Genomic DNA, 20,920 nt, shown 5'->3' with positions numbered 1-20,920 from the left:
TTATTATTAATACTATTATTATAATTTCTTTATATTCTGCCGTAGAAACAAACCTTGGCCTAACCCAGAGCTTATTTTCATCTAGTATTCTATCTTCACCTTTATAACCACCACCACTACAATCTTTATTCTCATTATCAACATCATCGCTAATTCTGTTATCCTCATCAGCATTATCAACATCGTCACCATCATTACATCATCATGCTTATATTTATGCTGTGAACAACTGTTTTTTGCACTTGTAATAGTTTTTCAATGAAAGTTTGCCGCAAACAAACTACCTTGTAATAGTGAGGTTCGCAAGTGTTAGGATTTTCCCAATGAAATGACAACCGGCTTAAACTATTATTATTTGACAATATGTGGGGGAGAGGCCACTGGGGCTCTAGCCACAATCATTTCCAAAGTGTACTTAATTCCATACAAAAAATCGCCCTACTCTTGATTTTTGGCAAGTGTATCCCCCCAAGACGTTTTTGCCCCTTCAATCTGTAATATGCTGCGCGGTTCTTGAAACAATATATCTTTGTTCCCCACATCCTAGTCCGTGAGCTCTAATCTTTTTTAAAGGAGCAGGAATATCTTGATTTTCTTACCTCAAGACTCAGCCTTGGCTCTCAGATAATAATACGAAAGCGGGATCAATTTCTTTCCACTTGGAAGATCGACAGCAACGCTCAAAAAATCACCACCACCCATTTCCAAGAGAAGTCCTTCCAAGTAATATAGCTTTCCTGCCTCTAGCTGAATCTTCTTAGATTTCTGACTCGTTAGTCTTTTAAAAAAGGTTCAGCATCAGGGTACAAAAATTGGGCAAAGCAAAAGCAAAAAGCTACATATAAATTTCAAAAGAATTATTACAAAAGTGATTATTTTAAAGAGATGTGCGCAATAATGAATGAACTGGATGCAAAATTTTTAACTGGTTCCTAAACATTATACTTCCAGCTAACACACAAGGCTATATGTGTCTCACATACATCTTGAGAAATTGTTTTTATGTTTTGATGAAAAATATCCAAATCTTAAGGAAGTGAAAAATCTGTGACTCACCTGTCATACTGGTAGAGTAATGTCGAGCCTTGTACATCGATGATTTTTTTCTTATCTTTCTCGTAAACAGTAGGACTGAGGAATATCTGACAAAAGTCGTCGCATGCTGCATAGAATGTATACATTCCACTCTCTGGTGCTGCAAAGTAGCTCCATAGGCGCAACCCATAATTATTGCCAAGAGAATAAGGAGAGTCGAAATTATCCAAGTATCCAGATGATGTTGGGTTGCTTGGAAATCTTGTGTCGCTAGTCAAGTCGGCCATACGCCTATTTACAATATTTATATTGAACCAAACGTCTACATGAACTGGACCATGTTCTACAAGAAGATGGGACAAGATCGCGATCAAAGAACAAGACGATGTTAGGACATTTGAAAAGCCGCAAGGTATAGAGGTATAAAAGGTAAAGAGGTTAGGAGCGGATGACTATGTTTGCTAGCCTCTCCCATTGCTCTTTCGGGGCAGAGTTATACTCTCGTGAGTATTAGCAAACCGGGATCAAGAAGAGCTGCAATTAAGACGACTATATACTTGAATTCATGATTTTAATGGTGAGAACTATAACCCCTTTGCTTCACCCAGGCTCTTTGCATATATTTTGGAATAATGATGCATATATTTGGAATATTGATGCATACATTTGGAATATTGATGCATACATTTTGGAATAATAAATAAGGAGATGGCACCAAATGATGCTGCAAGCGACCTGAAGCATGAATAATGCGGCAAATCTAGTTACGGTGAACTGTTAACACGAACCTTATAAAAATAAGGATAAAAAAGATTGATGACGCCACGCAACATTTTTTCTATAACTTTTGTAGTTAGGCAACAAAATCTCATAATCTCAAAATCAACACGGAATCTCATATCTCAACATTACCGATTTTGTATAGACTCAGCTTCAGCCTATCACCGCGACAGCCGCTCCAGAAAACCAGTTTCATGTTATCCCTAGGCCATGCTCCGTCCGGGTGAATACAAATGTGACTGAAATGGATTGTTCCAACTGCAAAAGAAATTGCAAATGAATACATAAAAAACGATTATCTTCAACCATAATTTGAAATACTGCAAGCTAAGCTGGCTGCGGGCTTTCTGTCTCTATTGCCATGGCGTTTATCCGAATTATCAATTAGCAAAACGAGACGAATTTTAAGAAGTGCGTTAACCTCTGTTTGCCTGATCACAATCTTCTTATGTAAATATATTTCTGAAATGGCAACTGCACTTTCCTTTTTTTTGTCCAGATACTTTACTGAGTGAATTGACCTAAAAAGTTTTCTATATCTAATTAACTAAGAAAAAATGTATGAATTCTGTTATAATCGTTCCGGAATTTTAAGCTTCTCTTCTTCTTTTTCTCGCTTTTTTTCACCCCTTCCCCTACCACCTTAAAGAATTCCTTGTTACAATAAATCCTCGAAATTTTCCCCTTGGTAAAATGATCTATTAATCCTGATACTAACATGTTATATGATTTTAGTTAAATATGAGGTTCCAGCACTTTTCCAATGGTTTTGCTTTCATTATTGACTTGTTTCGTTATTTAAAGTAAACTAAAAGAAATAATAAAGCCTTGAATACGAGCTTTTGTATAGTGAATTTCAGGAAATTTCTATTAGCCCTCACTCCAATTTAAGCCCCCCTCAAGTTAGCCCCATCCAGAAAGGCCAAATAAATGTCCAAAATTACTTTATAACTCTAATTCGGGGATTTATAGTAAGGAAATCATAAAATTATAATATGTACGTTGCGTGTGGTACTTTATTAAGAATAGCGATAATATTGTTATCAGTGAACAACAGTGAATAAAAAATCAAATTTATTGAGATGTATTATTGAGAAGAATCGGTCAAAATCCGTACACTGTGTTCTTGTAAATCGTTTCTTCAAGGCCATTTTCGGACAATTTGAGTTTATTTGCAAACGGGTGAGGTGCTGAACGTTTCCCTTTGGACAAACAGATTTTCCGCTGCATTTGTGAACAAAGCTTCCATAATTTGGATCAAAAATAAACTGAGCCTCCGGAAGATCGCATTTCTCACTGCCACTTTTCCAAATCAATTCAGTAGAGTCATCCGGGCTGCAGCCTCCAGTCTCCGGCAGAACACAGTGTTTTTCATCGAAGCTACGAATTGGACTCGCTACAAGATTCAAATGAGAAAAGATTTTTAGTTTGGATGATTGATTCAGTCAAATACGAATAAACTGGAAGAAGGCCTTGGAAAGATCAACTCAAAATTATTGCAATTAAGATTATTTTGTGATAATACTTCCCGGACTCACTCAGTCAAGTAGCCCGGAAAAAAGCCTTTTTTATCCGGCTCAATGTTACGGGTTTGTTTGATAAATATTTGGCGTTTGCCAAAAATTGCAAATTAAATCCAATTACAATCAGCAAGAATAGCTTTAAAAAAGCCATTCGAAAGATTTGAAAGTTAGTGCCAAGCAAAATCAAACCAAAAAGGTTATTTACACAGGCACTTTCCGGTGCAATTTCTAATTTCCCTTCTTGCTTTGTTCGGATCGCACACGGCTCCACCACATCTTGGTTTTGGTGCAGAACATGACCTTAATCTCTCCTGTGTTCCCTGTGAGCAGAATGATGTGCACCGTGTCCAACTACTCCATTTTGTCAGGCCACCATCAACTGAAAAGTAATAACAGTTTGATATGATTAATACAATGCAACAGTTATTTAAAAACAGATTGATAAAATTTGCGTTCGTCTTTACTCAGGATCCAAAGGTAGTATTTTTCAAGGGACACTTGAAAGCTATGCTTATCGAGCAATGTGACCCGATCTTGTGACTTCTACCCCAGGAAATACCGAGTTGGCTTTTATTCTCACTCAGCCTGAAAGTTTCCTTACGGCTGGAACAAAAGTCGTCAGATCCTTAGATCTGTAGCCCATGACACCAACCGTTAAGCCATTCTCGTACCTAAAGCTAGTCAAAGATACACTCTGAACATCAGCAAAGACAGACCATGCAGATCAGCAGATTTCATTAAAAAAATGAACTAAATGTTTATTTGTGTAAATTATTTTTCATATGAAAAAAATCAACTGCTAATGAATCAGAACCTGGCATGCGATCCGGATCGCAATCGTCTTCATTAACCCAATACCAGATTGTACCAGGATTAATCATGATTGGATATATCCATGGAGCTGGTCTGTATTCATCGTTTCTGGCTACGATCGTTCCCCACCACGAGCTGGATGAAGAATCTGCAGTCGTCAGCAACCCGTTTCCATTACCCAACCAAGGCATTCGGTTTTTCACACTGCTTCGCAAGTCGTCAAACTGAGTTAACAACGTAACCTGACTTTGCTTGTTTGATTTACTCAGGAAGCTGAAAGCAAAATGAGATTAACTGAAATTTTCACTGACGTTTTTGCAAAGTATCTTGTACACAAAAATAAGCGGTGATTCTAATAAAGGTATCAGTCACATTGGGTGGGCCTGAAAAATTGTCAATATTGGGCATAAAGTGCAAGTGAATCCCCAGACCAGAAAGTATTTTGATGACTCGAAAAGAACTATTGATTGAGCAAGGTGAAGATGGTGACGAGGATGAGGGATTTCAGAGGACAACAGTTGATAATGAGGACATTCAAATGTTATAAAAAGTCTTTTAAGTTTCTATTGTAGCTCACTTAAAACTAGGAAAAGATTATTTATTTTTAAAAAAACTTGTGAAAAGAGCACTTTCCGGTTCACACGTGTTGGACACTTTCTATTATCCTCATTTTCTGATATAGTAATTTATTTAAGATTTAATGGTAAAATTTGGCTATTTTCAATAATTTTGAAAAGTTACGTAAAAAATTAATGAAATTAGCGGAATTTTTCAATTCGCGTTAATAAGTGTACCGCGTGATTCTCGTGTAATAAGGTATCATGTTAAATCCGTCCAGACTAAAGAATTAATAAGATCGCCTAGGAGTGAGTTTACAAACATTGAATAGTAAAACAGTAATTGTTGACTGGTATGAAAAGTCGCTTATATAAAACAGGTCAACTTAGCAGATGAATACAAACAAAAGAAACAAATCGAACAGTGGCTTTCGGTCTTGTGAGGTTATTGCTATTCTCGAGGGTTCGCTTACAGTATCATTCCATTTTAGAGATTCTTCAAATTCTCGCCATTATTCACAACAAATCCCATTAAACATAAAGCCTGTCAACATAACATGTGTAGATAACCATTTTTGATGTATTCAGCAAAATAAATTTACGTGTATTCTCTTGGTGCAGCCCAAATACCACCCCAATGATTAAACGTGCGTGCTTCCAATTTGTACTTGAATGTGGCGTTGTTTGATAAATTCTTAATACTGTCGGCAACGTGCAAGATTGAATAATCATTCGAGGTGGAAGGAAAATCTTCATTGCGGGAAAGAACCTGGATAAATGTGGATACCACCATTAGATACAATTCTGCAAAGGTGGAAATAGGTTTTTAAGAATACACAACAGATTTACATAAAGCAAAGAATTACATCATGTCATTTGGGAAAGCATCTACGGAAAGTAAAGGGAAGACTAAAGGAATAATATGAGATTTCACAACTGGTTTTCATTTCACGTAAATTTAATCGGATTTACCTCATTCAAAATGAAAACACATATTTTACAATAAAATTAGAAAGGTATCTTCAGAAAGTGTCCTGTAGTTTCCTTTATTCTTCCCAACATAACTTTATCACTGGTCAGAAATTAATAGTTTATCTGTGAGCTATACGTTGAAGGTCAATGTATTGTAATGAATGTGTCTTGCCAACCTGTGAAGCGGTCCATTTGTTGCTTGTGCTTGTGACCAGAAGAGTCCACGCTCCAGGGCCCGACTCCATGTCACAGTATACTGTCAGAATATTAGCACCAGTTGCCTCAATAGTATAATAACCAGTCTTGTACACTGCACCGTTTCTCTCACCTCCCAGTTTTATCTGATTGCATGAACCTTGGCTGTAAGAAGGAAATAGTCACGTGGCCTAAAAAAGGTTTAACTGCACAAAGCTAGAAATGCTAGACTAACATGAAAAAATGCTCTGGGAACAAGAGATTTTCCAAGTTTTAAAGGGTTTAATCGATGGCGCTTTCTTACACAGGACTTAAACCACTAAATTTGGAAATTTCAATCTTGGCTATAAAGATATGAAAAGCAAACCTTGAGCCTTCACGGATCCACAATCTGACAAATCTCGGCTTCTCCATAGATCCTTTTATAAAGTTAGAGTCTGTTTCAGAGACAAGCACACCATCAGTTCCAGGAAGTATCTACGAAGGATACATTTGCTCTTTACAAAAATATGGAATCTTAAATAAACCTGGAGATACACATTTTCCATTAAATTTTATTTTGAATACCTTCAAGACGATAGCTGATTAAGCCGTGTGAGCAGGACAGTCGAGATTCAGCTTGGGCCCAGGGGTGATTCATAAAACTGCACCCCCTTAAGAGAATAGCAACGCCCTTCAGTTTTCCAGAGAACTAGGAAAACGCCCCTTCTAGTAACAGTTGCTGAATTTTTTTAAGGATTTTCAAGAATGTGCAAAAACATTTTATATGAATCAAGGACATGTGGACATAGCTTCCCTCTGTGATAAACTTACAGGCTTGATTCAATATAAATAGCTGAAATAGTAGCTTTTTGAATCGTAAATCGATCTTATTACTTTATTACGGGCCCCATTGAAGCACGGGCCAAGGAACTTTTTGCCCCTCCTAACCCCCCTCCTACCCCCCCTCCCCCAAAGTAACGAGTAACTTCAACGGGTGTTGTATTTCTTCCTTACTCCAAAAAATGAATACAATCCACTTACTTTTCGAGATGTTGTCAAGTACGAGGCAGGGTTGTCAACCACATATGGATTGCTTGACATCAAATTGCTTTTCTGCTCGTCCCAGCTGTCAAATTTCTCAACCAGTCGTGGCTTATATTTACTCGGGGTGCATGCTATCAGTCCATCGCTGTTGTGTCCTTCAAAAACACCGCCCCATTTTTTCACTCCTTCAGCCTCAATCATGTATTGGAATTTGGTCTAAATGAGGAAAATTACATCAGAACTAAAATATGAAAGTTTTTAATTTCATTCAAACAATTTAGAAAATTTAATTAACAAAAAAACACCAAAAATACAGAAAAGTACATGTTCACAAAAGTATTTACATCGTACTTCACTTTTAAGAAAAACTAATCTAGAAAAAGCAATCAACATCAAGACACACATACCTCTTCTTTTCGAAGGCCTAAAATTTCTTGAGAGTGAAACAGAATCGAGTAATCATTATCTTTTGATGCGTTGAGGGTGTTTCTTGAAAGAGTTGTCTCTTTAGTCCATCCGTTGTTTGAAACTTTGCTCAAAACCATCGTCCATCCACCGCCAAAACTTTCCATGTCACAGAAAGTACTCAAAACTTTCTTTCCTTCCAAATTCTGTATCTCGTAAAGTCCAGATTTTGCTTTCTTTCCATGTGTTATAGAGCGTAACTTTATTTCCATGCATGAAGATGGGACACTGTGCTTTCCCTCACGAACCCAATACCTAAAAAGCAACAAGAAAAATCAAATAAATGCTGCATTCCCTTTGATACATCATAAAGCTTTAATTTTCGCTTGAACAAATGAAGTCTTTTGCTTGTACCAAAAAATTAGATTGACATAAAATTAAATCAGATTGATTACATTATAGCGGTGATCATACCAAATGTGTTCTGGCTCCCTTTCTGTCAAATGACCATTAATCCACGGCGCTGGGTGAGCTGACGAGACATTCCCTGCAAGAATAAATTCTTAGATGTAAAATACGCATTTTTTTACTGGCACAGCTACTGAGTTGTCTGCACCATAGAAATTGCATTTCAAATTTCTTTAACTCGAGTTACTGTGAAATAAAACTTTTTGCCGTCACGTGCAAGCAAAATGCAATTCATCACAGATAACAAGTAGTCGCAAAAACGGAGTCTTTGATTACATTTGATATCCATAACGCCCAAAGTGCTGATTTTCTATTTTGTACACACCTGTAATAGACCCCCAATGATTTGTCTGCATTGTTAACCTGTTTCCAATAATGTATGGCATTCTCTGGGCTATTCCTATCCCACTGTATGACCAATTGTTAAATCTCTTCAGCAGAATGACATTTGTCTGTGAAGGGGACATGCCGTTTACTCTGTAGGATGTAGGAGCTGACCAAATGCCACCCCACTGCCCTGTAAAAAAAAGCAAGGCAAAAACTATTAAATCAAATATTATGCCCTTTTTAAAGAGGAAACATTCAAGAGGACCGAACTCAACTTTTCAAACGATTGAAAAAGAAGAAACCAATCTATGCGATTGTCAAAGAAACTTTTTCATTTAAGATACTTTATTTTTACGAGATGCTTATCAAAAGTTATCAAGGTTGGAAAAAAATATAAGATGTTGCTACTGACAATAAAAGTTTTATACCTTGTGCAAGAAACCAAGATTTGAAGAAAACAGCGCAATCTTATATAAAAAGCTAAAAACATCACTGGCAACAATCCCGAGTAGTGAAAAACATTTACAAAAGAATTAAGGCCTAGGATTCTACATCGTTCAGATAAACATTAGATGTCACAAAGCTAGCAATAAATAAGACAAATGATGCGACAAGAACAGATTTATTTTACCTCTTCTATGTGCCTCTAATCTATACTCGAAGTTTTTATCGTCAATTTTGTAGTTGTCCTTGATTTGATCGACATATTTTAGAATTGAATAGTCTTTGTACATGCTTGGGTGATCTTTATTTCTTTCTCTCACCATCTCTGATGTTGTCCAGTCATTTATATGGCTGGATACGACCAATGTCCATCCACCACCATCACGTGTCATGTCACAATACATTTTCATCAGTGAACCATCAGGCAGTGTTATATCATAGACTCCATCGACCATTGGTTTACCACTTGCTTGGAGTTTTCCCATCAAAATTTTGCATGATTCTGCCTCTAGATACGAATGAAAGGGAAAAATTGAAGAACTGAGAATGCCCGTGAATCTATTGATGGAAGCAATGATTTTGGGGATCAATATTTATCGAGCTTCCTCCCAATAAATAATTACAATCCTCTTCTTAATAAAACAAGCTAAAATCACTTCCAACTACCTTTTGAAAAATAGCAGAATGACAATGCCATAGAACTTTTCAAAAGATAAACCCTCATCGATACCTTTATACAGCTGTGGTTTTAAAATTTAGCAGACGATGATTGTCTTTGAAGACATCGAGGAAACAAATAAATTATATGCTGCATGAAAGGTTCATAAACTTAATAAAATTTATAGCTGCATGATTTGCTTTAAATGAAAAAAGTTCTCGTTACTTGACTCACATACATTTCAATAATACCACCTTTAAATAATATCATTCAATTTAGTGTAAGAAAAGGGGCATCTGATGATAACTACCTTTAGACTAAATGTTTATGGCAAAAATTACATTAGAATGTCTGGAATCATTTTTACAATGACATTTAATTGTTTTTCGTTTTCTTCTTTACCTGCTTGCTTGCTTTCCTGCACGTTTAAAATCAATTAAAAACAAGGGATATATTTTAGGACATTAAAGCCAAGCTTTTTTTAAGTTACCTCATCCTTTCAATGGATTCTGCCCCAAATGGGGATACATGATCTTGGAAATAAATAAAGACGTCGCTTTGTCGAAGGTCACCAATTGCGAGTCTATCGGTCGCTGATTGGTCAAAAAAGGAGCCAATCAAACGCGTCATTCCTCCTCTCAAATTGATTTCGATCTACATTTAAATATATATCCCAGCTTAACTTAAGCCATAATTTGACGTTTGTACCCTGATGAGTGTCGAAAGACAAGCATGAAAGTATACTACTTTTCTGTTTATAACTTCAGTAAAGACAACGTCTTGTCGGATCAGTCACTACATAACTGAATTTATTGAATAGAATCCACTACATTTAGAACTTAACTTACTAGGACACTTTTCTGAGTTGCAAATTGCTTCTTCGTTTCCTACACCCGGGCACGTTTTGCCTCCGTGTGCCAGAAAAGGGCTGTCGCAAAACCTTGATCTACTTCTCCTTCCACCTGCGCAAGCCGCAGAACACAAGGACCATTGATTCCACTGACCCCAGTTGCCATCATCAGGTGTCAAAACTTAAAATAAATGCTTCACAATTTTACAAAAGGCGAAATTCAATATTTGATATAAGTGAAAATATAAGGTAAAAACTGTTAATGAGGATGATTTTGGATTTCTGCCATTTTTACTGAATATTTTGTTGCACAAACGTTTGGAAATTGCTGACATGAAAACCTATTAATGTCTAAAATCATCAATATATAGTAAAATAGCAAACGACAAACCACTTCGAATACAAAGTCAGCATATGACAAAATCCCTTAAAAAGAGCTACGTTAGCAAATACGTATCTTTTGAAGAAACAATATATCCAATCAAGAAAGGTTTGTGCAACCTGAGTTCTTGAATAAGCACTCAGATCGCTTAGCGTCGGTTGATTTGGGTTTGACCAGAATTCAGCTTGTTGTTTTACGGAAAAAGATGATGAATTCCTTTAGAAAAACCACCAACTTATCACAATTTGCAGATATAAATGTATTTGTATAGGGATTAAAAGAGTTATGGTCTCAGATTTTAAGATTTTGAGAAATTTACAGCAGTCTTGAGACAATTAACTAATCTTATGCAAGGGTTGATCAAATTTAACTGCTTGGATCATGGAGGCCAGGAGATGCTTAGAGCAAATTCCCCGATGTTGGTTACCTGTGTTTCAAATAAACACTTGTAGCAACTCACCTTTATGCATTTTGTTGAAAATGTTCAACCTACCTTTCTCACAGTTTGTCTTTGGGTCAAATCCTCCATTGCAATGGCATTTACCTTTGTTGTTGCAAATCTGAAAAATGATGTTTAATTTTGCAACTCTACGATATTATCAAGAATGGGTATATTTTTTATTCAAAGTTAAGTCTTTGTAGAGATAGGAATTCTCCTAGATATCAATATAATAGAAGAGGATGCAACAGTGAAAGATAGCATACTCACTCCTCTACCAGCACAGCTTACTCCGTTGACTAGACCACATGAAGTGATATTGAGCTCCGAAAATGATTTACACTTGTAATTAGAACACACCTGCAAAGAATGAGAAGGTATTCATCATAGAAATGATTGCCATCTGGCTTAAAAACTGCTCCGGTTCCTGCCTGCAATATTTCTGAAATTTATCTAAATTTAAAGCAGTATGCGAGCAAACTCGATGGAGCTGATAAACTTTCAGAAACCAAATTTTGCTGAGAAAAAAATTCATCTAAAACAAACTTTGAACCAAGAGAAATGAGAAGGTTACAAAATGCAGCACTTTGTTCGTAGAAACTGAAGTACGATATTTAGACTTTGGCTAAATGCCTTAACTTATCTTACACTATTTCGATAATAACAAAACATAGGCTATACAATATGAGCACAGCTTCTAGTTGTTTCAAAGTTAGGGCACATCACGCCGAAAATGCCTTTTGATCATTAAGTCCAAATGTGCATGAAATTTGTAATGCGATTTAAACTAGAGAATAGGCTAAGGAATAAATCTAAAATTTTGGCTCGGCTTTTTACTAAAAAACAACACGTTAGCAAGACGATGGTTCAGCTTGCCATATTGCTATCAAAAGAGTCAGGGTTCTTTAGCTTTCTTAGTTTTTACTTGGAATGATTCAATAGCTTGGTGACGTCACCTTATTGTCTCCGCACTTTGTTCCTTCAGCAACCATTCCTTGGCCTACTTCATCGTTGCTTGCAGAGCCTGGTATTGTTATACTGGCGGCACTGTGGAAATGTAACATAATTATCAACAAGCATATTCAAATTTTCATTGTTAATAGATAAGTATTATGATGTGTGGGCAGCAAGGACGATGTTGCTTAGGCGGGTATCTATCCGATCGATAAGCAAGTCTAAACCTATGAGTTATAGTTTGGGCTTGAGGAATATTTATATTTAAAGTAAGTTTACTGACATCAACAGTTCTTCCTGGTAAAATTTACACTAATAGTTTTAGTTTTTCACTACTTTTTATTACTTTTCTTCCATAAAAGAAAATTTATTCAAATCAACTTGTATACTGTAAATTCTTTATTACACCCCCTTCTTGTTTAGGCCCCCTATCTCTAACAAGCCCTTCTTCCATTTCGATCAAAAACAATTCCCCTTCTCTTTTTACACCCCCTTTAACAATCAGTATTACAAAATTACAAAATAATCTTTTGACATCGATTGACGCGTCCTGGGACCACAAGTCCGTCTTTGAGATACATTGGACCAGTAGGCGTAAACTAAGGGCAGTATATATTTAGAGTTAGCCCACTCTCTTTCAAGCCCATCCCTTTCAATGACGTAAAAAAATTCGCCCAGGTGGCTCAATGCAGGATGTAGGGTATTTAGAGTGGAAAATATTTTTTTAAAGAAATTGTTCTTTCAATGTCTATGTACGTCATAAAACAATGTTTAGAGTAAGCCCACTCTCTGTCAAGCCAATCCCTCTCAATGGCGTAAGAAAATTCGCCCAGGTGGCTCAATGCAGGATGTGGGGTATTTGGAATGGAAAATATTGTTTTGAAGAATTTGTTCTTTCAATGTCTATGTACGTCATAAAACAATGTTTTCTTTTTTTTTAATTATTTCTGTGTTTACGCTTTTAACAAAACCACCTGCCAGTAGCAACCGCAGTCTAAAACATCAAAGTCATGAGTAAATACTAAACAGAAAAAAGTTTGAAATTCAAAAGCGTATTTAGGTAAAAATACTTTCTGAAACTCTATTGCCTTTTCAAAAATTGTCAACAAAAATAGACCACTTTATCGTGTTTCTTATTTCACATATAATTAGAATACCTTAAATTTTACCTGCATTTTGTTCCATTCAGAATGAATTGTTTGTAAACAGTGCCATACTTTTGATGTGAAGGTGATGATTTCGGTGAAGAGCATTGCAACTGCCCGCAGAATATGTCCCTTTAGAAAATGCAATGAATTTATCAAAATGCTATACGGTTGGAGTAAATGACATTGAGAAAGGTGGCATCTAAAGAACCTGGTAGTAGCAGGTAGTACATAGTACGCTGTTATGTTGAATTTAAAGTTCTGTAGGGTTTTTATAATTTGTTAAAGAGTTCTTTGTCAAACTAGCTGTTTATTCATTGTCAGGTAGAGCAGGGCGGTTCTAAGATACAAATCCTAGTTTCGCCTTCAACACGATCATCGGTGATATTTCCTTTGTGTGCTTGACTGTGCAACATTACTTTATCAATAAAAATGACATGTCATGTCAATTAGGAATTGATACAAAATGATGACTGACTGTGGTGCGCATGATTTGTTAGTCAAAGGATCACAGGTTCCATATCCTTGTGCCTCTGTGTTCAACTTCTTCCAACAAGAATCATTGGCGACATTTGTTGCTGAAATAGAAAAAACAAGCTTAAAAAAGGAATTTCAATAGAAAACAATACAGGGACAAACTATAGACAAAGATTTTATCCTCTTACTCAAATCTTGGTAATAATTTCCAGAGTTTTCTTATTGGTTTAGTGTCTAACAAAGAATGATATCAAATAGCATAATTTTTAACAACTCAAAATGACAATATTGGCTATAGCTAGTATCTTTTTTACCGCATAGTCTGAAAGAACCCTTTGCAACACATTTTGCTAATCTAGTAAAATCGTTTGCCAACAGACTGAGATCAAACAAATGAATGAATCGAGTGCTTTTAATGTATTACTTTTGCATTGGCCTCGTTTGTATAAATTAGCAACAAAATCGAAGTGAGGTTGTGCTCATGTGGTTTTACTTCAGGTACTTTGTAACACCTTTAATTGGCTTTACATATCCGCAGGTAATTCATAATGCTTCTTCAGGCTATGTTGTCTTAACCATAAAAAAAAGATTTTCAAGATGCCATTACTTAAGAACTCTATTGTTGGGTATTTTTTTATATTCCCGGTTACTGAACAGCTTGTATGAGAGTTTTCAAAGTCGATGAGAATTTATCCAGCCCAAGGACACATATAAAATCAAGATCTAAGACTAGAGTCATCAATAAATCACGGTATACCTGGGTCCCAGAGATTTTTACACTGTGTGCTCCTTGATTCCATACAATCGCCTTTGTAGCAATAGGACATTGTTTTCTACAAAGATACAAGTCTCAAGTCCTTTACACAATAAAGGAAAACCTGAATTGAATGCAGCTCATCCCTACCTTTTCTGCCGAATGCTTTTAAACTACTTATAATAAAGGTACCAAGTAGAAAAATCAGTATAAATTTAAGCTTTACAAGATTTACATTCTCATATCGATTATGGACATATGGATAATGCTATAATCTATAACTTGAATCTATCAAGGATAAGGAAAAAATTTGGTTGCCATAAGAATCGTGTTTGTGAAAACATGGAAATAAAATTATATTTTCAAGAATAACTATTGATAAATGACTAATGAAACAGATGCAGATCAACATTGTTTGAGACACCAATAGGCAATAACATTTATGCAAATCCTTTTATCATCGACCTAATGTTTTAGCAAGTTGACTGACATTCAATGCTGTTAAATAATGATTTCCAATTGATTCTCACTGTCTAAAGCGCTTTTCACAAAGTCTATCATGGCTACTATAAAGACAGCATAATTTTGGTTAAAAAGTAGCGTTCTCCATCTATCAAAGTCCAAAAAAATTCCTCGTAGCCTGGGGACATCCCCAAAAACATAAGACTTCCTTTAAAAGCAAAGGACATCTCCCGAAAAAAGACATCTCATGAAATGCCATCCTCTGAAGGAAATCACCTGACAGCAAGGATACCACAGAGAGAAAAAGACAGACACTAAAAACAAAGCCAGTTATGGTTTTTCCAGGGAAGAAAACGATATTTACTGAAAACCAAAGAAAATCCCTGATAGAAGAAAAATCTTCAGTGAGAATTCGACATACATTGTAAAAAAGAACAATCCATGAAATCAAAGAACATTCCCTGACTGAAAATGAAATTCCGTGAAAGGAAAGAACTTCTTTACAAGTAAAGGAAGTCAGAAATAATCAATAACTACTGAAAGGGAACAACATACGTTATCTTGATCATCATTTGATGCATACCCTGTCCAATCTTGAGCATTGTTAGAGTAGTACAGTCGTAGACGTGTTATCCAAGTTCTTGCTGCTCCTTGTACTTTAAGGTTAGCAATGGTTTTAACCTGAATAACCATTACATATGTTTTATAAAAGGACATTTTTTAGAATACTTAGAACGGGTTTCATATTTAAAGGCAGGTCTTTTTTCAGGGATATAATAGTGAAGTCCTGCAAAATAAGCTGAAATTAGACAAAACTGCACTTTCAGTCATTCTGTATATGGTAAAAAGTTACAGATTGTATGACTATTTTATGAAATTTAGAATATTTTCTGAGGACATAGGCTTATTCACAAGTAAAGATCTTAAAAAACTTTTGGCCAATATTGAGTCACTGAGCTTTAGATTAATTCGAAATTAAAGCATGGATCACCAAGATAAACAATTTCGTAACTTGGAACAATACTTCAGAGCTTTCGAATATCTCTGTATTTCAAGACCCTACAACTTCAAAATAGCCACATCATCAAAGAAGAAATCTGTAAAAACAAGAGACTTACAGCTCCTAGGTCAATCTGAAGATACTCTTTCTTGCCTGATGTTTTGGAAGGAAGGCACCAACCACGGCCAGTCCAAAGCCTCGCCTCTTGAGCAGGGTGTAATTGGTGGTGTGATGATGCAGACAGCGCAGAATCAGGTAATTTTCGATTTTCAAAGCCAACCGGCAAGATACAGTCTGAAAAGAAGGACTTGTAATATATCATATTCAAAAACGTTTTTCTAAGCACAAATTAACTAATGCAATATTGCGAAAAGAAATTGTTTTGTACGCATTAAATATCTCAAAAACGCTGTCGCAATTTAGATAATTGGCCCTGTATTTTTCCCAATGTCGACAATTTCTTTACAAAGATATGATAGACTTGGCCTTAAAATTATTACCTTTCATTCTGACAAATGACGTAATGGATGAATGGGATATTTACGTTAATAGCACGGTGGACAATCCTCACTAGAGTATTAGTCAGTTTTACAAGCTAGCGATTCTGCTTCAGAATGCAGAAAAACCATTCCCCGTTAAGTTTCCGAAAGCTCTACGTTTGAAAGATACGATGGTAAAAAGTAAAACCAGGGTCATACCAAAAAAACGCGAAACCCATTGAAAAGAAAGCATTCAAAGGTAAAAAGGTAAGAGCTGTTAGGGCCATGGGTGTGGAGCTCTAGGGTTCATGGGACGGAGCTCTCGATCCACTCTTTTACTAAAGAACATTCAATAACAATATTTCTCTAACTATAGGAGCTTATTGTTGCACATTGTCATGTTTTACTCAAGGTACTGTAACTGGTCAAATGGACTTATTTGGCATCATGAACCAATGAATTATTGAAGAAAGGGCAGTGATACATTGTTTCCTGTTCTTGCTCGGAGTGATAGCAGCGTAATGTGGACAAATACAACAAGAATCGTGTTTACCTGCTTCAAGAAAATGCAGTTTGGTTCTATCATCATAACCATTGCAATCCTTTGTGTCTCTCAATATCAGCTGGCTACCGTCTCGCGGCAAGGCGTCATGTGCTTCTGCGCAGGATCCAGTTGTTCTGTGTCTCAATCCAAAGTTCTGCAAACGTAGAAGGTGAAGATCTGGTACCTCAAATGTCTTATCATTGGCCAGAATCTCAAAGAATTATGAGACTTCTACTAGTATTGTTATCAGAAGTATATTTAAATGAAGGATTCGAGTTGTTCAGGGAAAGACGTATATTGTCCTTCTCCTAAACAAACCCTAAAATTAAACTTCTAAACCGCAAACCCAGGGACAGAAATTGCGGGAGTGTGGGGGGCGTGGCAAGAGCCCCAAGCTTTTGCTAAATGGTCAATTTTAACACAGTTTCAAGCGCTAAATTTTGTCATTTGTCGGCAATTTCGTTTGCTTTTGGAGGCTTTACATCACTTCCCCAGCACCTGAAAGATGAGTATCTGCCTCTGCCCAAACCAATCTCCCCAATGAGGTAGCTGCTTGCCAACACTAGATTCAATTTTGCATGTACATGAAATGATGACACAGAACTGGGTAATTATCAAAGATAGCATACAGGTAGTCTCTCGTATTGACCATTTCCTCCAGGGCAATCCTTCTTCAAAACTAGATTTCCTGACGATATAGGGCATACAACTTTTCCACTGCAGTTGTGACGAAGAGTTCCGTCTTTCTCAAGTGAAAACAGAAGATTAGGTTGGTTGCAATCTCCGTTACGTTCAGTTTTGAATATAAGCCTGACATCTTTGGCTGCGCTCTCTGAACAAGAGGTGCTTTCCGGTGCCACACAAAAATAGCGCGAATAGTAAAGATTCCTGGTTGAAATTGGCTGCGGCTTGCTAAGAGTTTCTGAAAGCAAAAACGTAATTTTTAAGGAGGAAGCAGTGCTTTCCTTTCTTCCGTTATGGTAATGAATGTATATTCATATAGGCTTTTTTGCGACAGGGATTCAGTCTACAACAGTGCTCTCTTTATGAAGAATATATCTGAGCTTTAATGTCTAAAAAAAACTTTCAGGGTGTAAAAAAAAACATTGAAGCAATACTGCAATTACAACAATCATCAAATCACAATTCTAAACTTTTCCTGAAAAAATTTCTCAAAAGCTAAAATCTCTACCCATATTTTTCTGCCAGGGCTTATCAATGGCACAAAAATTATACTTTAAATTGTGTACAGTAAACAGAAAATAACAGACAGAAATGTAGCATATAATAAACAAATATAGCAGATATCAAAGAGAAATTCAAATCGTTGGTAGGCCCACCTTCATCAGCAGAGCACGTGAGAACTTCTGTTCTAATGCAAGCGTAACTCTCTGGTTTCCAATAAACTGGATTAATTCGCAAATATCGTGCTTGGATTGGAGGTTTGAGGTTTACATAATACGATCTCCAATGATCACGGCTGCCTGGTAAAAGCTGAAATAAATAACTCTTGAAATTGCAAAGATTTCTACTAAAGCTAGTGGTAACATATCTGACGATGATGGAAAAAATACAAATGCATAAACTGTTTTGTTAAAAACAGTGAAGTGAGTCTCGTTCTGATTCAAAATAAAGACGTTCCAAAAAGCCAGTCAACACAGTTTTTTACAGCAGGTCTACAACGTCAGTATGAGACAAGGACACAACAAAGGAATGAGTTTACTAGAAAGCAAGAAAAGCAGACAGGTTAATGAAAGTTTTTTTATGAAGTCCATAAATCCATGGCGCAAGCAGATAAGTTAATAGGATAAAAACATTATTCACCGAAACTCCATTGCTGCACTGAGATCCATCTGCCATATACAGGTCACCTGGGCACTGAATTCAGATCGAAATAGCAAAAAACAGTGAAAACCAAAGTTAAAAAATAAGGGCTATACAACTGAAGTTGTGCTGGCAACATTAGCAACGATGAAAATGACAAGGCATTTATTTACTCGTTATTTAATCTATCATTGCGTACAAGAAACAAAAAGTTCTGTTCTACCTACAAACAATCCTACAAACATTTGCTGTGAAACAAAAAGCATTTAGCAAACTTCTGCAAAAAAGGGAAACTTTTGTGCTGTCAACAATGTGCTGAGAAAGATAGCATTGATCAATTGTTATTCTATTCCAGCCATTAAAATCTAAACGTGTGTATTTCATAGGAGAGATTTCAACATTGAAATAAAATATGAGGAGTCAAATCTCACGACTATCAATCCAGGATTGCAAGAAATAAAAGAAATATATTGTCTCCTTCACTAAAAGAAGCAGCATACAAATTAAAGAAGCAGATAAACGAAAAATGAATCTAATCAGAAAAAATGTTATCCCTTATTACAAAATGGAGTGACTAACCGTAGCAGCATTCCCAGGACAATACTCGGGCAGGTCACAGCCATTTTGCGACTGGCGACACAATGTTCCTTGCAATTTAAACTAAATGGAAATAAATGAAATTGAAAAACCGTTTAAATGCTAAAACAGGTGCATGTCAGTTTTGAATTAAATAGGTAGATAACAACAAGCAGAAGATTGCTAATTTGTCTACTTTAATGGGTAAAAACTACGTCGTCGTCGTCGTCTCCGTTGTCGTCTCCACTGTCGTCTCCACTGTCGTCTTCGCCGTCGTCTTTGCCGTCGTCTTCGCCGTCGTCTTAGCCATCGTCTTTGCCGTCGTCTTCGCTGTCGTCTTCGCCGTCGTCTTCGCTGTCGTTTTCGCCGACGTCTTCGTCGTCGTCTTCGTCGTCCTCTTCGTCATCGTTGTCGTCCTCATCCTCGTCGTCATCGTTGTCGTGGTCGTCGTCGTCGTTGTCGTGGGATGACAGAAAAAACAATTCATTAGACTAACACTTCTCTTCAAATACAATTTTGCATTCATTTTTATCAATAAGAAGGAAGATAAATAGATTTCTTTAAGCGCCCGAGTCAACTTTAGGAAATCTTCCTGATTAGCAATGTTTCCTCTCTTTGGGGCACAACGACCCTGGCAAGTTTAGAATCGAGAAACCAGAGCGCAAGAGGAAGGGTTTCGAATATTTGACTGGTTAATACGGCTAAATACAATCCTATCTCGAAACAATATTCTTTAGGGGGCTTACATAGTCTTGAAAACATTTATCTAATATTTCCAATTGAATATTTTAGATAAAGAAATAAAGGACAGTATTTATAGAGGAGTATGTGGGAGTGACACGATCAGGGCAGGACTCGAACTCACGAACTGCACATTTTAGCTTTAAAATGTAAGATAATCGGTTCAAATGAGGAAAATAAAAAAGTTTGGAATTTGATCAAATAGAAAACATTTACATACCAGGCAATTATCACAGCAGTCAGGGGTGCTAAAATCACTGCACTGAGCTGACCGTTTCAGTTTGCATCCATTCGGTTCACAACACTTATCATGTTTCTTACACATCTAAAGACAATTTTGGCATTAAAATTAGCATGTAATTAAAACTCGCAAGCTACTGGATGAGGTAAAAAAGTGAAAAAGCTTCCAGTGTCTTTTTCAAAATTTTCTATCCTGCGTTTATTCGAGATCAGCGATGATTTCGGAGACCCGCTGTTTATAAAACGACTGCACAAAATCAAGTGTTATGGAGGCTATATTTTGTTTAATTCCTTTAAGAAAACATTTTGAAATAGTACTTGAGCTGTTTTATGAAAATTTTGATTCTTTGTAATGTTTCTACTAAATTCATTTAGATGTTTTTTTCAATTTTTAGACAACAATGTTGATTGTTTCCCACATCAGAATATGACTTACAATGCCCTACTTAAAGTCGAGTCTTTTACGATAGACCTTAAATAAACGCCCCCAGCTCTTATTACACAACTAGAGAAGTTAGCCTGGAGTCTATTAGAGACTGGCATTTATTCAAGGCAGGATCATTTGAATCACTTTACTTTACAGAAATTATGGCCTTAAAGCAGGATCACTTCCAAATTTAAAGGCAGGGCACACCTCTGGAGATCCACAGTCACACTCTTCAGAGCCCTCAATAATGCCATTGCCACACACGTTATCCAATGACTGTAATAATAAAACAATAAATCATCATAAATGCAATAATACACAATAAGCAATAAAAAATTTCACAATAGATCTGGCAGTTTTCATAGATCTTCGTCGTGCTGAATATAGGTAGACTTTTATGCCTACAAACAGGCAAGAACAAGG

General features: G+C 36.3%; 1 protein-coding gene across 1 annotated transcript in view; it reads right to left on the bottom strand.

The window, feature by feature from the left end:
* The window catches only part of LOC135683538 (uncharacterized), a 29,641-nt gene that overhangs the window by 894 nt on the left and 7,827 nt on the right, over nucleotides 1-20,920 (bottom strand). The window contains exons 6-35 of the mRNA XM_089109477.1: nucleotides 20,705-20,773; nucleotides 20,051-20,155; nucleotides 19,093-19,173; nucleotides 18,514-18,567; nucleotides 18,030-18,183; nucleotides 17,319-17,611; nucleotides 16,699-16,843; nucleotides 15,785-15,960; nucleotides 15,222-15,347; nucleotides 14,208-14,283; nucleotides 13,452-13,551; nucleotides 12,998-13,105; nucleotides 11,831-11,921; nucleotides 11,145-11,234; nucleotides 10,929-10,995; nucleotides 10,052-10,234; nucleotides 8,733-9,053; nucleotides 8,100-8,291; nucleotides 7,781-7,853; nucleotides 7,309-7,621; nucleotides 6,899-7,117; nucleotides 6,243-6,352; nucleotides 5,857-6,040; nucleotides 5,311-5,477; nucleotides 4,153-4,424; nucleotides 3,544-3,717; nucleotides 2,933-3,211; nucleotides 1,948-2,073; nucleotides 1,057-1,378; nucleotides 600-778 (exon numbers count right to left, since the gene is read on the bottom strand). Of these exons, the coding sequence (XP_088965603.1) occupies nucleotides 601-778; nucleotides 1,057-1,378; nucleotides 1,948-2,073; nucleotides 2,933-3,211; nucleotides 3,544-3,717; nucleotides 4,153-4,424; nucleotides 5,311-5,477; nucleotides 5,857-6,040; nucleotides 6,243-6,352; nucleotides 6,899-7,117; nucleotides 7,309-7,621; nucleotides 7,781-7,853; nucleotides 8,100-8,291; nucleotides 8,733-9,053; nucleotides 10,052-10,234; nucleotides 10,929-10,995; nucleotides 11,145-11,234; nucleotides 11,831-11,921; nucleotides 12,998-13,105; nucleotides 13,452-13,551; nucleotides 14,208-14,283; nucleotides 15,222-15,347; nucleotides 15,785-15,960; nucleotides 16,699-16,843; nucleotides 17,319-17,611; nucleotides 18,030-18,183; nucleotides 18,514-18,567; nucleotides 19,093-19,173; nucleotides 20,051-20,155; nucleotides 20,705-20,773 (4,848 nt within the window). The 3' untranslated portion in view covers nucleotide 600. The remainder of the gene's footprint in view (nucleotides 1-599; nucleotides 779-1,056; nucleotides 1,379-1,947; nucleotides 2,074-2,932; nucleotides 3,212-3,543; nucleotides 3,718-4,152; nucleotides 4,425-5,310; nucleotides 5,478-5,856; nucleotides 6,041-6,242; nucleotides 6,353-6,898; nucleotides 7,118-7,308; nucleotides 7,622-7,780; nucleotides 7,854-8,099; nucleotides 8,292-8,732; nucleotides 9,054-10,051; nucleotides 10,235-10,928; nucleotides 10,996-11,144; nucleotides 11,235-11,830; nucleotides 11,922-12,997; nucleotides 13,106-13,451; nucleotides 13,552-14,207; nucleotides 14,284-15,221; nucleotides 15,348-15,784; nucleotides 15,961-16,698; nucleotides 16,844-17,318; nucleotides 17,612-18,029; nucleotides 18,184-18,513; nucleotides 18,568-19,092; nucleotides 19,174-20,050; nucleotides 20,156-20,704; nucleotides 20,774-20,920) is intronic.

Source organism: Rhopilema esculentum, chromosome 7 (genome assembly GCF_057945365.1).
Source record: "Rhopilema esculentum isolate cy_ngs chromosome 7, ASM5794536v1, whole genome shotgun sequence".
Lineage (NCBI taxonomy): Eukaryota > Metazoa > Cnidaria > Scyphozoa > Rhizostomeae > Rhizostomatidae > Rhopilema > Rhopilema esculentum.
This window is presented reverse-complemented; position numbering and strand designations above follow the sequence as displayed.